Source organism: Myotis daubentonii, chromosome 13 (genome assembly GCF_963259705.1).
Source record: "Myotis daubentonii chromosome 13, mMyoDau2.1, whole genome shotgun sequence".
Classification (NCBI taxonomy): domain Eukaryota; kingdom Metazoa; phylum Chordata; class Mammalia; order Chiroptera; family Vespertilionidae; genus Myotis; species Myotis daubentonii.
This window is the reverse complement of record NC_081852.1, coordinates 46876886-46892750: the sequence shown is the minus strand read 5'-3', so window position 1 is coordinate 46892750 and position 15865 is coordinate 46876886. Positions and strand designations below refer to the sequence as shown.

The 15865-nt window shown below is 51.4% G+C and overlaps 1 protein-coding gene across 6 annotated transcripts; it reads right to left on the bottom strand.

Annotated features, from left to right (window-relative positions):
- Positions 1–389: 389 nt before the first annotated feature.
- On the bottom strand, positions 390–15395 carry PPRC1 (PPARG related coactivator 1). 6 transcript variants are annotated; one of them, XM_059661200.1, is made up of 14 exons: positions 15196–15395; positions 10585–10773; positions 9881–10027; positions 9660–9761; positions 6686–9542; positions 6034–6087; positions 5190–5247; positions 4333–4403; positions 2697–3411; positions 1780–1923; positions 1606–1666; positions 1366–1487; positions 1014–1165; positions 390–795 (listed from the first exon to the last, which is right to left on the bottom strand). In XM_059661200.1, exons 1-14 carry the CDS (start codon positions 15346–15348, stop codon positions 692–694), a joined length of 4929 nt encoding a protein of 1642 aa, XP_059517183.1. In that variant the 5' UTR covers positions 15349–15395; the 3' UTR covers positions 390–691. The 6 variants fall into 6 exon arrangements, with proteins under 6 accessions (XP_059517183.1, XP_059517181.1, XP_059517182.1 ...); XM_059661198.1 differs by having other exon boundaries at positions 1606–1672; positions 15196–15394; XM_059661199.1 differs by having other exon boundaries at positions 1606–1672; positions 4333–4400; positions 15196–15394.
- Positions 15396–15865: the final 470 nt, after the last annotated feature.

Genomic DNA, 15865 nt, shown 5'->3' with positions numbered 1-15865 from the left:
TGAAATGCTGCCCCCACCACCCCACCCTTTGAGAAACTGAGAGGGAACATCCAGTGGCTGCCTCCTGCACGCCCCCTACTGGAGATCAAGTCACAATCCCCAGTATGTGCCCTAGCATTGAATCGGCATCCTTTTGGTGCACAGGACAACCAACTGAGCCACACTGGCCAGGGCTCAAATGCCCTTTTAAAGTTTGAGAAGCACTGCCCTGAAGACTGATTTCACTGTCAAAACACTTGAGGAGCCAAGTTTCAAGTCCAACAGGATTTTGCACCTGATCAAAGAGGGGTCCTAGGAACTCAATGGAGGTAAACATGACACTGTGTTGAGAGGAAAAGTGAGTATGTTTGGTATTAACACCATAGAAATAAAGAAGCACAACACATGGATGTTCTCTCTAGTTCGTATTTATTATTAGTCTGCATAGTGACTTTAATCATCCAAACACAGGGGGAATCCCTCAATGTCATCCATCTCAAATAGGAATGCAAATTAACTTGTTTCAATGCCTGTTATAAAAACAAATACCCTTTTAAAAAATCTGATTTAACACATTTTTTTATTTCACTTTTTCCATTTCTTTATAAAACAGTCATCTCCTCACTAGCAGCTCTCTCCCCTAGAGTGGGGAAGGGGGTTGGAGATGGTTGGACACCTCCAAAAAAAGGGGGAAGGGGAGAAGGGCCCAGGGTTACCTCCTGAGGTTCTTCTGGGCCTGTTTCAATAATGTGTCAAAGTCAAGAGAATCAAATTTGCTCTTTACAGGAGCAGGGTCAAAGTCTTCCCAGTTGGAGTCTATAAAGGTAGAGAAAGACAGACAAACATCAAGGTCTCTGACCACACTTCCCAACCACAGAGTCCTCAGATGGCCAGCCACCTCCCATCCCAATAATGACTTTAAGTCATCCCACCCCTTGGTTCCTTCATGTGTCAGATGAATATAAGTCTGCTGAGCCCACTCTCAAAAGGTTGGGAACCCTTACACCAAAGCCTCAAGGCCTCCCTCCACTTACCAAGATCAGAGTAGCTTCTCTTGCAGAACTGCCTGCGCCCCCCAAAGCAGAGATCAAAGGGCTGCTCATCTGCCTGTCTCAGCTTGTGGCCACTTTCGATGGCTGCAAATGCCTCCTCAGCATAGCGGTAAGTGACGAAGCCATAGTTGTCACTGGTGGGTGAGGCAGAGGCTGGCTATTTGGGCACATGCCATGGAGAAGAAACACCCACCAGGGTACAGAGGACTGGGGTGATTCTTCTCATTCCCTAAATAGCCAGTCCTCTGAATGAAATGCTGTGCAGCACACCAGAGCAAGGGGGAAAGACAAAAAAAGCGTAGAAGTACATCCTGACCTTAGGGCCCAAGCTTACCCTTGGACACGGAAGTGGATGGTGCACTCCTCAATCTCTCCGAAAACAGAGAACCTCTGTTTCAGCTCTGACCGAGTCATGCGGCCAGGTATCTTCCCAATGAAGACCACTCTTCTCTCTTCCTATGTTGGGACAAGGGAAATTTACATGCCATGAGCCAGGGCCAGAACTACAGAAGGCTCTGAGCTTGTGGCTCAGGGGCAAACTCCCCCCACTCCCATGACCTGTTTCTCTACTCACTATTGCACGCTCCTTCTGCAGCACTCTCTGCCTTTGGTAATGGTCATGTGATCGATAAGAGCTGTACCTGACAAGAGAAGGTGCCATCAGCCACCCAGACATTAGACAGCTTAAGTCTCTGAACTCTCAGGCACTTACACCCCAGATGCACTGACTCCCTGAACACATGCTCACCGCCGTCTCCTGTCACTTCTCCGGCGGGGGGATGGGGAGCGGGACCGGCTTCGGGAACTAGATGAGGAGGATGAGGAAGATGAGGAGGAAGATGAGGAAGAGGAAGAGCATCTTCGGGAACATCCAGAGGAACTACAACTGGACCTAGAGAATAAAGGGGCGCATAGGAATGCTGGGAATGGTGCAGGTATATACTACTTACTTCACCTTGGCAGCAGCCCTGCCTCCTTCTCAGGAAGCACAGGACCAAAGGCAAAAGCAAGCTGAAGAGGTCTAGAAAAACTCTTCAAAGATGACCCAACTGAAGCCCTGATGAACTTTCGATGTATCTGGAATGTTTTAGAGTATTTTGGCATAGGTCATATTTCTTTTCAATTATGCAATTAAAGATTGAAAAATATTTAACAAATCAGAAAGAAGAAAAATAAGTGAAGACTAAAAGAGATAATGGCTACCTTATCTAAATAGAAAATCTGGGTCTGTTTCTGAAAAAAAAGGACTGCCAGGAAATAGATGAGGCCACAGGGACACCCAAAAGAACTGCCCAGACTCTTTCCTCAACAGATTAAAAGGACTGTCTGCCATTAACAACCCACAATCCCACCTTCCCACATACCACCAGGAAAATACCAGAAATGAGGACTGATAGAGTATTCAAAGGATTCAACATGGTTAAGATCAAATTCTAACGTTTCCCCAAGGCAGGTCTCAAGGAAGCAGAGACCTCAGGGATACCCCAAACTCCAACAGAGGACAGAAGCTATTTTCTCACAGCTTGCCTCCTTCAACAATCCAGGGAAGGCAGAGAAGACAAAAGCCGAAGACAGAAACAGGAGCCTTAGTGCCTGAAAGTATCAAACTCAATGTGCAAAAAAACTTCCTAAATGGAGAGGACCTAATAGACCATTAGAGCTCACCTTCGCCATCTCTTGTGTGGGGGGGAGAGGGACCTGGACCGGGACCGGGACGAAGACGACGATGAGGATGAGGAAGAAGATGCTTCACTGGTCCGGTTGGACCCAGAGCTGACAGAACTGCTGCGGCCACGGCGGCCCTGCCAGCCCCGGCTGGGGGGGCTGGCTGACCTGCAGGCTTTTCGATAACAGCGCATTGACCGCTTGGCTGAGGGCTCAAGGGGAGTCCTAGTGTTCATGTCACTCCGGCAGGGCGAGGCCTCAGGGGACAGCAAGGCAGATGGGGCAAGGCAAGGGGCTGGGAGATCTGCCTGCTCTTTGCTAGTCCTGTGATCAAGTGGCTCTTGGGAGGCAGCTGTGCCTGGAGGAAGAGGGGCGACTGGGCCCAGGGACAAGACAGGTTTGATGGTGATATCCTGATGGCGTTTGACGTTCCATCGGGAGCCTGCCTCTGGAAAGACTAGAGCAGGAGTCTTTTTTGGGGGGCTCCTACTCCGGACACAATAGTCATGGTCCCCAGAGCCCACATGGACCGGATTAGGGCCACGGACCCCTTCTTGGAGGCGGGCTGCAGCTGGATGTTTGGCCTCTGTAACTCCTTCAGGCTTCAGGGTTCCCTCCTGAACGATGGACTTAGGAGATTTGACTTTGGCCAGCAGGGAAACAGCAGCCAAGGGCTTCCATAACTGGTGGGGAGGGGTAGCTGGAGGGGTGAGCCCTGTGAGGGGAGGGAGGATGGAGATAGCAGGATGAGATCCGATTCTACACTTCCAAACACTGTGTATGTAAGCTCCAGAGACCCCCACCTCATCTCACAAAGTACACCACAATGGTCCACAGCCCAACTTCTCCCATTGTTGCAACTACTCCTTCCCCCAAGTTCCCCATCTTGGGGACCAGCAACAGAAACCCCGCCAGCCAGGGTCTTCCTGAATCCCTCAACCTTTCATTGCCCCAACCTAACTGGTGACCAGGTCCTGCCCAGCCTACCTCTCCATTCCTAGACCCCTCCACCCTAGTCCAGCTCTGCCTGACTTCTGGCTGCATCTTGTTGGGACGTGTCATCACCATCTCTAATGATCCCCTACCTTGAGCTTCACACCTGTCCACCTGTCTTCTACATTGTTGCTGGAGGGAGCACCCAAAAACCAATTCAGTAAAGCTTTTTCAATTGCTTCTTCCATGCACAGGATAAAGTCCAAATAGCTTACCATTACAAAGTTCCCATAATCTGACCTACTTACCACTCCAGCTTTTATCTCTTGCTTTAGCTCTGCTCACCACCCTGATCAGCCACTATACCACAGCCAAACCTAACCACTTGCAATTCCCCAAAACCTATCAGGCTGATTTTATTGCTTCAGTTCTAGATGCTCATCTACAGAATTCTCCATTCCCTAAACCTACCTGATTGGTATCAGTGATTTTCTCAAGCCTCTGCTTTGGAGATTATCTTCCATACAACCCATCCCTGACTGTCCCCCTTCAGACCCCACTTATTTGGCATACAACCTCTGATACTAACAAAGTCATTTTGCAACTTGCCCCTGGACTGTGAGAACCTCAATGATGAGGATCAGATCGGGTTCTACATTTACTGCATAAACTAAACAAAGACAGTTCCCCACCCTGAACCCACCTGCCACGTTGGCCAGTTCTGGGGCTTGTAACCGGTCTAGGGGCCTCTTCTCCTGGGGAGGGTCAACGCTGCTGGCAGGGGGAAAAGGGAAAGCCTGGTTCATTGCCTCCTCAACATCTGTACATCTGCTTTCCTCACAAAGCAATAGGAGAGGGGTGTGTGCAGAGGAATGGGATGCACAACCTGCCCCTATCATTCTCCCCCAGGACAAAAATAGTCTTGGTGACTGAACTGTAGGTTGGGTCTTAGCTCAGCTCTGCCCAATGCCAGGAGGCAACTCAACTATAATCTTAAATACCCCCCCCCCCACCTCCTTCAAGCCAGGAGCTTTACCTGCCCGGCTCAAACCAACCCAAAATCAATGTGGAGAGAAATATGCTTGGCAGAACAGCATGGCATACCATGAACAAGAAATATTTTAAGAAGTCCTCTCAGTCCTGGAAGACTGGGGAGCAAGGTGTAGGGTGCCTGTATCCTCCAAGGAGTCAGGGAAGCCCTAGCCATCAACATCTTCCCCCACTTATCTTAAATTATCACCAGTGTTGAACAAGTTTAAAACGTGTTAAATGAAAACCCCCCAAAGGCATGACTTGCCAGAAGACAAAAGGCACCTCTAGGACATTTGGAACCCCAGAATGGAATCAACCAAAGTCTTGGTACGCATCCATCCTCCTACCTCACCACCCAAAACAGTGCCCAGTAGTGATGAGCTGAGCATGGGGATGTGGAAACAGGAAAAGACTCTAGAGCTGACTAAACGTCACTGCAACAGAGGCATCCAATGAATGATCCTGGAGCGCCGGCCGGCTGCTGACCAACAGCTGTAGGGTAACTCGCTCACATGTCTCCATACTTACCCTGAGTTTCCTACAGCCAAGTTGTCAGCAGGAGCCGGGGGAGGGCACTCCTTTTTGGCTGCAAAGAAACCATACTAGTTAAAAGCCCAACCAGATGTTCCAAATTGAGGAGGTATAGAAGGGCTGGCTTTGAGACCCAAAGGAGGAAAATCCACTTTGCCTACATATTCCACTGGGCTCTGCCCAGAAAGATCCATTTTTCTCCAGTGTGTGCACAGGTACTATTGTTAATCATGTCTCTTCTCTGCTCAGAAACATCCACACTACCCACTGAATCTGAGATAGAATCAAACTTCTGAGCCTAACATTCAAGGTTCTACATGACCTGCCCAACTTCCTAGTCTTATAGTTTACACTTGTTCTACACTTATATTTTTATTTTGCCTTGAACTATAGATACCTATTACCAATTTAGGAGTCTTTTCTTCCCAATTAGGTAAGTTCCTTGAGAACAGGATATAGTATCAACAGCAGCACCCTGCCTTGCAATGAAAAAGCTGAATTATCCATTGCCTTCTAAATACACCACACTCAGTCATTTCTGTATCTCTGCCTTTATTCACCACATGCATTCTATGAAGGCCTATCTTTAAAGGCCTACCTTGCGAGCTACTTCCCTCTAGAAAACATCTCCCTATTGGTCTACTCTTTGTAATACTTGCCACGCTGTTCCCTCTCCCTGGCTTAGATAGCATCACAGGTGGATCTTGTCTCCCATTCCAATTAGGGGACTGCTTTAGTGGCTCAGGCTGTCCTTCCCCCAGTTTAAGTAACTATAAACTGGGCCCAAAGGAAATAGTAACTTTAAAAAGGGGTTGGAGTAAAGCTCCCCAGGTTCCCTCACCTTCTGATTTCTCAAACTGCTCCAGCAGACTGGACAGGTCCGATGCCTCGATTCCTATGGAAGCACACAACACAGGATTGGAAAACAGCTCCTATCAATTGAGTACACAGGTCCCAGGAAGTCCCAAATCACGTCATTTCTCCTTTTATGCTCCCCCTGCTCACTATACTAAGTAAATCAAGACAGGATTACAAAGCAAGAAATAAACAAACCCAGAGCTCTGACTCTCAAGAACCTTCCAAAGAGCCCTAACCGGTTTGGCTCAGTGGATAGAGCGTCCGCCTGGGGACTGAAGGGTCCCAGGTTCGATTCTGGTCAAGGGCATGTACCTTGGTTGCGGGCACATCCCCAGTAGGGGGCATGCAGAAGGCAGCTGATTGATGTTTCTCTCTCATTGATGTTTCTAACTCTCTATCCCTCTCCCTTCCTCTCTGTAAAAAAAAATCAATAAAATATATTTTAAAAAAAACAACCGTCCAAAGAAATCCAAAGGCCAGCCCCCCCAGCCAGGTACTTTATCCTAATCTCTGGAGGACATTCTCCACCCAACCCCAATTCCCTTCTTCACACCAACAGATGGCTTGCCACCAGTTGACCCTGCCTCCGCTAACTTAATACCAGTTGACTCTGATGCCAACTGTGTGGCACTCACCAATCTCACTGATGAAAGCCTGTACCACATCCTCAGGATCCTGGATACGCGGGGTAGGCAGGAAGGACAGTTTCCTTAGACGGGCTGGGTGGACAGCAGGCAACTTAGTGACAGTGCTCTGCTTTGGTGTGGGAACAGCCTTCGCAACAGGAGAGGGGGTCTTCTCCCTGGACTTGGTCTCCTGGGTCTCAAGTTTTAACCTCTCTGATGCAGGCTCCTCAATAGCCACACTCTCAGCAGACTGATATGGTGAAACCTTATTCTGTGGGCTTTGCACTGGGGAGGATACCTTGTGTTTCAGATGGGGAGATGCAGGGACTGGTTTGACCTCCACCTTGGTGGGCTCTATCTGTGGAGCTCCCAGGCCAGTTGATCCCAGAGTGAGGGGAGGAGCCATCGGTACAGGCGGTAAACTTTCAGGAGGGCCAGCTGGGATGCCACTGGGCTCCACCTTGGGTGGGGGAACAGCTCTCCCAACAGAGGCTACAGGCAAAGGTGGTGGGGGCACAGTAGGCCAGAATGGAGGGTGTTGCAGCCCTGCACCCCACCCCATGGGCCCATAAGTACAGCTAGAGTTGTAAGGCGGGACTGGGGCAGGAGGGGGTACCCAAGGCACATTGCAAGTGGGGGGAACAGCATAGGTGCCAGGGGTACCAGACACTAGGGGCACTGTCGGTGGGGGCGGCAAACAAGGATAGCCAGAAGGAGACACTGGGGGATAACAAGGCCAGGGTGGCATGGGAGCATAGTGAGTATAGGGATCAGGTGGCACCGGCCCCACAGACATTGGAAGACTAGGAGGCTGCAAGGTTGGTGGGGGCAGCATGGGAGTCATGCCCAGCCCACCTGGTGGAAAAGGCACAGCAGTGGGCATTGTGGGGGGCATGGACTGCACAGCAGGAGGTGGAGGTCTCACTAGCAGTGGCATCTCTTGGGATGGCACCTGCTCAGTGGGAGTTGAGGCCACAGATTTGCTTGTAGGTGGCTCAGGACTAGGAGAAGCAGGACTGGGACCACCCACAGGCACAAAGCAAGTCTCCGGGCTTCTCTGCAGAGGTGTCTTCTTGGCTGGGGCTGGTGGGATGACAAGACAAGGGATGTCTGCTAGCCCTGTGGGGGTTTCTGGGAGGCTGGGCCACTTCCCAGATGGGAGCTGGGAACTCCTTTCTTCTGCCTCTGCTTGGCGCTGCTGCCTTCGTCGCCGGTACTCAGAGAGACTAAGAGGCCGAGGTCTGGTTTCCTGGGTTGTGGCATTAGTATCGCCTTCCACCTTCAGAGGACCCACGATCTCCTTGACTTCAGAGATGATGACCTTTGGGGGGTCCAAGGACTCTGACTCTAGAAGGAGCTGGGGGGCTGGACTCCCCTGGGCTGATGACATTGCACCGCGTCTGGGGTCAGTTGGCCTAGACTTAACTAGCACAGGCTTAACTGGAGCCAGGTCATTGGGAACAGAGTCAACTGGTGCTAAGTTGGTGGAGACAGGGTCAACTGGTGGCAAGTCATCTGAGACAGGAACAACCACTGCAGGGTCAACTGCTGGAGAGTCAGCCAGGACTGGCTCAGTCAACACTGGGTCAGCTGGAAGAGGGTCAACCAGCCCTGAGTTGGCTGAAGCAAGGTCAACCGACGCAGGGTCAATAGACACAGGGTCACCTAGAACAGGATCAATTGCAGAGGGATCAGTTTCAACAGAATCAAGTGGCATGGGGTCGGCATGAGCAGAGTCAACCAACGTGACATGGGTTGGAGCAGGGTTAACTTCGACGGCGTCACCCAGGGTGGGGTAGGGGCCGAGAGGACCTTCTTCAGCAGGACTAGCTTGCCCAGCATTACTCTCCAAGTTCCCGGAGCTGGGCTCCTCCAAGGTACCTGCCCAGGCCCGAGCCCAAGCCCGGGGCTTCCCTCTACCATGGGGAGGCCCAACCTCTCTTTGAAGTTCCTCCTGAGGCAAAGTGCCTGCTTGAGAGATCACCCCTGTAGCCACAGTAGGCTGCCCACAAGAGGATGACCTCAGTCTCCTGGCATAGCCTTCTGTACTGGCTGCTGGCTGTTTCTTGTTCTTCTTTCTCCTGCCCTTTCGAGCTCTCTGGGAACTCAGCGCTGCATCGGCTGGTGGGTTCTGAGGCCCCTTGGGCACCACTGGCTCCATGATTTCCTTGGGCTCCAACAAGGCTGACTCCAGCTTTTCCCCCGAGTCCAGTGACAACCCCTCTTTCTCAAGGCAGAGGGCTTCCTTGGCCACAGCAGCCTCTGTCTCTGACTCAAGTGTAGGCAGGAGCAGCTGCAAGGCAGGACTGGCCTCTAGTGAGTCATCCAGGAGCACAGGCTGGGGTCCAGTAGGGATCTGCCGCACCACAACTGGGATCTCCAGGTCATTGCCAGCTGTGGCTGCCTGGCCCACAATCTCCAGCACCACACAATCCTCAGGCAGTGTCAAATCATCCGGCTGCTCCTGAAGTTCATTGTTGAGTGATGTCAGGTGGGTGAAGTTGGGCAGGCAGTATGGGTGCATGGCCCGCACCAACTCACTCAGGGAAGAGATGCTCTCATCACCAGCTGCCTGCACTGCCATACCTGCGGCTGCTGTTTTATCTTCCTCCTCAGGGCAGGCCAGGTGCATGGGAAAGTCTGGGATGCTGCTCATTGAGTTGCCATGTTCCACAGCAAGCATCTGGCCACTGAAGCTGGCCACCTCCTCCTCTTCTTCCCCATCACTACGCTGTTGGGGAAAAGGGGACTGGCTTCTGCGGGGTTTGGATCTTGGGGGTCTCCAGCTAGAAAGTTTGGGGGAGGAGGTCTCCAAGAAGGAAGAAGGGGAGAAGTCCCAAGGGGGATCTGCGAGAGACATCTCCACCTACAAGAGAGAAGAGAAGCCACAGAAGGAGTATTTCCAGGAACATCTTTTTCCAGACCTGTCCCCACACACTCCTCCCCTCCTGGGATTCCCTGAGATTCCTTAGGTCAGGCTTACCCCACTCACTCTACTACTGCCTGAACTGGGCCCCAGAGGATCAACTGACGTGATGAGGTCACGTTCTGAGGGTGTCCGAGAGAGAGTGAGCAGCTTGTGCAGCTAGGAGAAAGAAAGAACCTGAGATGAGTTTGTGCTTCAGAATACGTGAGTAGGCCCACAGACATGGTTCTAACCTTTGCACCAAACCACACAACCCCTTCCCCTGGTCCCACACTCACAGAGGAGCCCTCCCGAGGTGAGGCAAGCAGCTCAGAGTCAGGAATGCTGTCAAATGGAGACAGGTTCTCGGAATCTGCATTGTCCAAGATCTCCGTCAGTGCTGTGAGTAGTGACACTTCATTCTGGTCCTCCAGAGATAACCTGCTCTGCTCCAGAAAGACAACAGGAAAGTTCTACATCATCATCCCAAATGACCTACTGAGCCACTAAGAACTGAATGCCAGGAGAATCAGTCTCCCAGGCTCTCAGTTCAGTTCAATTTGCCAAGGACAAAGTTGAGTACCAGGAGACATGAGTTCCAATCCCATTTACTACCATCTACCACCTCTGTAGTGTCAACAGAGACCTGTCAAAACTGAGTCATAAACTTACGTTTCAAACACTCCCTTCACCCTCAAGCTAAGTGGAATGCTTAGCAGACAACCTTTGGTGAGGCTGGAATTGGGCTCAAAACAGGGATCAGAACCCTCTACACATGTAAGGGCCCAAGGCAGGAGAAAGGAAAGTCTAAGCCTGCCAGGTCATCCTTAAATGGGACATAATCTGACAGCCTGCAGCCCAATTCTCACCTAGAGACAAAAAATGGACTTCAGGTTGGGTATTCAGGAACCAAGGTTCTGGGAGAACAGAGCCACTAAGCCATAACCTCTCATGCAAACTGCCTGTCTAAAGACAAAGACCTCTAGGCCCAGCTCTAGCTCACCTCTCCAAGGCTCCCAAAATCTTCAATGAGGGAGATGAGGGAGGCATCCATGTAGCTCTGCATGGTTCCCAGCAGTGTTTCATCCTGCAGCATCAGCTCCTCCATCTCCAGGTCCTTGTCCTTTAGACAGGGGCCCAGCCGAGACAGACTGACAATGCCAGAATCATCCACCTCTTCATGCAGCAGCACCTGGGGGAAAGGGGGGATGTCAGAAGAGCATGGTGAAGGCTACAGGACATGGACCTTTTGGGGCAACTGACTGATATGCTCTGTAAACTAGGTGCCCAGCCTTCCACAATGGCCCCAGACTCAGCAGGAGCCCCACCACAGCCAAACCTCCAGACTTGCTGGCAGAGAGAAGTACAGCTCGTGAGCCAAAGCCCCTACCCAGATGGCAGTGCTCAGGGACCTTCTAGGCAAAAAAAAGTTTGGACTCCATCCAGAAAGAGCTGGAGCCACAAGAGATTATTAAACTGGAGAGTCAAAATATCAAGACTGTTCAGAAGAGATGTCTGATGGCAGTGTGAAGGCAAACTGAAGGGCACACCAAAGGAGAGGAGATCAGCAAGCAGGCAATTTCAACTACCACCACCTCACCTCCCTCATCCCTCTTAGGCCTCTCTTCCCGTTTAATCCCATCTTCTTCAAGAAGACACCTTCAAGATGATCTCCCCGCTGAATTCACACACTTCTGTACCACTCACTTTTCTGGCAAGCACATCCTGTCCCCTCCCCAGCCCATAACATTCTTTTTTTTTTTTTTAATATATTTTATTGATTTTTTACCGAGAGGAAGGGAGAGAGATAGTTAGAAACATCGATGAGAGAGAAACATCGATCAGCTGCCTCCTGCACATCTCCTACCGGGGATATGCCCGCAACCCAGGTACATGACCCCGACCGGAATCGAACCTGGGACCCTTCAGTCCGCAGGCCGACGCTCCATCCACTGAGCCAAACCGGTCTCGGCAACATTCTTTACATCAATACTAAAACTGGATTCCAAGTTCCTTTGGGGCAAGTAACCTTCGTATCCTATAGTCTTTATGTTCTTCTTGGTTCTTATAAGGGTTTAAACTATACACATACTTCCTGGTCATCCTAGGTGCCTGGTACAGTGTCTTATATACACTTACTTCATACTTTTATTATGAAGGCCTACAGTGTGCCACCGAATCTCTCAATGGTGTCCCAAGGAAAAAGTCTCTTCCCTAACCCTATCAGGTGAGAGCTAAAGATGAGAAAGCTTGATTCTGTAGATGGAAAAGCCCCACCCACTACTTCCCTGAGAACTAGCAATGTCTTCAGCCTTGTTAGGCAGGGAGCCACCCGTCCAGGCCTGTCGAGCATGTGGGTGTGGGCTGGGCCAGAAGTGGCTGGAATGGAGAGAGCAAGGCCAGAGGCCAGAGCCATGGGTATCTATACTATAGGAAACATATGATGCAAAGGCCGGAGAATAGGAACAAGCATGGATAAACCAGTTCCCCCTCTCCTTCTGCAGCAAAGGGAAATTGCATCTCTTCCAAGAGAAAAAAAAAAAAGCAACATGTGTAACCATACCCCATACCCACCCTCCTACCAAGTTGAGGATAACCTGGGAGAGGAAAGGCTAGATAGGAACACTTTAGGAGGCCAGGGACAGAGATGAAGTGAAAGGTGGCAGGTTTTAGGCACTAACTCCTCCCACGCCTTCACAATCCTGTAATTACAACCAGCAGCTGAATAGCACCTGGCTCAGCAAACACTCCTGGGTGAGCAAGGAGGCTGCATCTCAACTTGTCCTGCCACCTATCTGGCCTAGACACTGGGCCAGGATCTCAAGACAATGCCCAGCTCTCCAAAGATTCATCACCTCCATCAGACCAGTACTGGAGCCCGAGTCAGAGACACCCCCCTCTCCACTTTACCTCACCCATCATTCAATCCCCAAATAGGACAGCTCCTAAAGTACCAACATCATCTAGGGCAGGGGTGGGGAACGTCCAGCCTCAACCGTGTAAGGCCTGCATAATCATTTGGTCTGGCCCTGCCAAGGCATTAGGGGTGAGTTAATTAAATGTTTGACCAAATATAGCAGGCTAATTTTTAAACTGACAACTCTGTATGGCCCACAAATGATGTTATCAATATACAAATGGCCCTTGCCAGAAAAAAGCTTCCCCACCCCTGATCTAGGGGCTAAACCCAGGCTAAAAGTGAACCCATATCCAGTCCTGTCCCTGCATGGCTCAAAACCAGCTACAAACTTTAAAAATAAGTCAGATCACTTCCAGAAACAGTCCCTAAATCCCTCCAATAGCATCTTACTGCCCTTGGCATTAGGTTTGCACTCCTTAATGTGGCTTAAGGGGGTCGTGGTCTTCCCCACCAGACTCTTCTGCTCCAGCCTGTCCTCTCACCACCCTGCCTCTCTCTCTACACACCAGCCACACAAATCTGTTTCTCCAATAAGTCATGTTCTCTCCCACCTCAAGGCCTTCACATACTATTTCCTCTGATGTTTGTTTGTGGGGTTTTTTGTTGTTGTTGTTAATCCTCATCCGAGGATATTTTCCCACTGATTTTTAGAGAGAGTGGAAGGGAGAGGGAGAGACAGAGAGAAACATCAATGTGAGGAAGACACATCGATTGGTTGCCTCCTGCACACACCCCGACCAGGGCCTTGACCAAAATTGAACCCGGGACCCTTCAGTCTGAGGACCAACGCTCTACCCACTGAGCAAACCAGCTAGGGCATATTACCTCTGATGAAAGTGTCTCCTACCTACACACATAGCCTTATTAGAGTCTCAGCTTAAAATGGTCTACCCTGCAAAGTAGATTACTACTGCTGATTATATAATCTCAAATATGCACTTTCCTTATTATCTGTCTAGCCTGATAAAAACATAAGATCCTATTGGCAGAGAAAGGAGATCCTATAGGACAGGAGTGGTTTACCACAGTATTCCCTGTGTCTGAACATAATGCTTTCTCAGTAAGTAGCTGGTTGACTGGATTCCAAATGCCCAGGGTTTTTTTGTATTTGGTGGTGAGGGGGAAGGGGTAATCTCTTCATGAGACCTCGCCGACCCCAAATGACCACCCAACTTAGATGACAGCTAGATCATGAATCCTTCTTGCCTCTCCCCCAAAGGGTGACCTCTGGAAAAATTAGGGAAGAGGGTGTGACAGCGCCCAAGTTAGGGACCCAGAAGCCATTCTCCCTTAGGCAAGGGCCTGGATTGGTCTGCTGGAACCCACACTACCTGGTAGCCTGCAGCCCAACTCCCACCTGGAGAACAACAAAAAAAAGCTTTCAAGGACTCAGCTTAATTGCTTAAGAGAGATAACAGTTCAAACTAAGTCCTGCACAACCTCCACTCTGGGTGAGAACTTATAAGAAGTCCTGTGCTGAGGAATAAAAAGATAATAACACTTCAGAAGTATGGAGATCTGAAGGCCAAGAAAATAATAATCTGACAGGAAGGAATCCCCGCAACCAATAAATGTTCATCTAGTGTTGTTCTCAAATCGCCCCCAACTTTTCTCATCCCCAGCAAAAATCCCAAACAGCCTTAAACACAAACCACCCCAATTTGTCAGTTCACAGCAGACCTTAGCTGTCTCCTCAAAAGAGATGCTGGAGGAAAAAAAGTGAAAGGTGCGAGGATTCTCTTTCCTTCCCTTAAGCTTGTCCCTTGTATATGCTGACATTCCCCATGCCCCTTGAATCAAGAATGAGGCAGGACTGCAGGCAACCCAAACACCGGTGCCCGTGACTCACAATCCACCCCAAGCCGGTCAGGCAGAAGCCGCCACAGCTCACTCCACAGCCCTTCAACCTCAGCCCGCTCCCCGCCCAGCACACTCCGCCATCCGCAGGGAACAGACTTCCCGCACATCGGGGAAGTCCTTCCCCAGACGCCGTCGAGAGGTTCCGAGGACCAAAGCAGGAGGAAAAGGAACTCCAAGCCTCCGAGCAAAGTTGACTCTAGCAGCCCCTACCTTCCCTCCCGGCCGGGCCCCCAGCCCCATCGGAGATGGCGGGACCTGCTGAGACACACCCAGTTCCCGGCAGTGCGGCTCCAGCGCCGATACCAGGACGCCGGGCAGCCGGAGGCGGGAGCCACGTGGACACCCCCTCCCCGCCCCCACGTGGACCCGCGGCCCCCCTAACCCTGAGCCCAGTCCACGTGGGTGCCGAGGCCGTCTAGAGGGGGAGGGGAAGCAGACAAGTTCTCTGGGGGAAATCGCTCCCCCCCGCCCCACGTGGCTCCGAAAAGGCACTGCGGCGCGGGGTTAGGGACACCCCCCACACACACTCGGCATCCTTAGATGGAGATCTTAGCCCTTAACTCCAAGTCCAAATTCCCCCTTCCTCCCTCCAATCATGGGCCGGGTTTCCGACTCCAGACTGTGCCCCTCCGGCGTTCCAGAGGAATGGCCATAGGGACCCGCCTCTGCCTGCGTCCCACCAGCAAGAGGCTCAGGTCCACTCGGCCCAACCTGCCTCCCACAGCACCCGGCATCGACTCCGGAGCGCTTCCTCCCTTTCCTGTAGCGTCCACGTGTCACCGCCCGGCACACGCCGCTTTGCTGCCAGCCGCGGGCCGCCCGCCAGCTTCTCACCTGCTCCCCGCCGCTCACAGTGCCCACAGTCTCATACGGCGCTAGGCTCCGACCCCCCCTACTGCTGCCGCGGACTCCACCGCCAGGGTCTGGGCCGGGGCCCCCACTCGGAGGCGGCACCACTCGGTCTCTCCGTCCCCGGCGCGCCGCCATCTTGGCCCTAAACGCCTAGCGCAGCTCTGATAGCCGGCACCGCCTCCGAGTCTCCAGCCTCGCCCAGCCGATTGTAGGGAGAGAACTACAACTCCCAGAAGACACTGCAATACTACAAATCCCAGAAGACGATGCGGCAAGCCCCCCCACCCCCCACTCCGGACCCCCCGGAAAGAGGGCACTGGCCTCGCAAGGGAGTGTGGGAATAGTAGTCGCTTTAATCGGAGCTCCTGTGGTACTTGCTATACGCATACTGTAATGCTTTAGTATTTTGTTGTGTGGGAGACACAGTTGGGGAGCAAGAGATAATAAGGGGAGAGTTAACATTTGCGCATCTTTTTTGTTTTCCCAATTTTTTCAACTGTGGGAACACCCTCTTTGTTGTTTTACCTGCTATACCTTACATTCCGTTCACCTACCAGCGGTTCTCAACCTGTGGGTTGAGACCCCTTTGGCGGTCGAACTACCCTTTCACAGGGGTCGCCTAAGACCATCCTGCATATCAGATATTTACATT

Coding starts and splice junctions, on each gene's coding strand:
- PPRC1 (XM_059661198.1), bottom strand. CDS start 15,348: ATGGCGGCGCGCCGGGGACGGAGAGACCGAGTGGTGCCGCCTCCGAGT. Junction 10,028..10,584: donor ATTTTGGGAGCCTTGGAGAG/GTGAGCTAGAGC, acceptor TTTCTGGAGCAG/AGCAGGTTATCTCTGGAGGA. Junction 1,488..1,605: donor TGCAGAAGGAGCGTGCAATA/GTGAGTAGAGAA, acceptor GTCCCAACATAG/GAAGAGAGAAGAGTGGTCTT.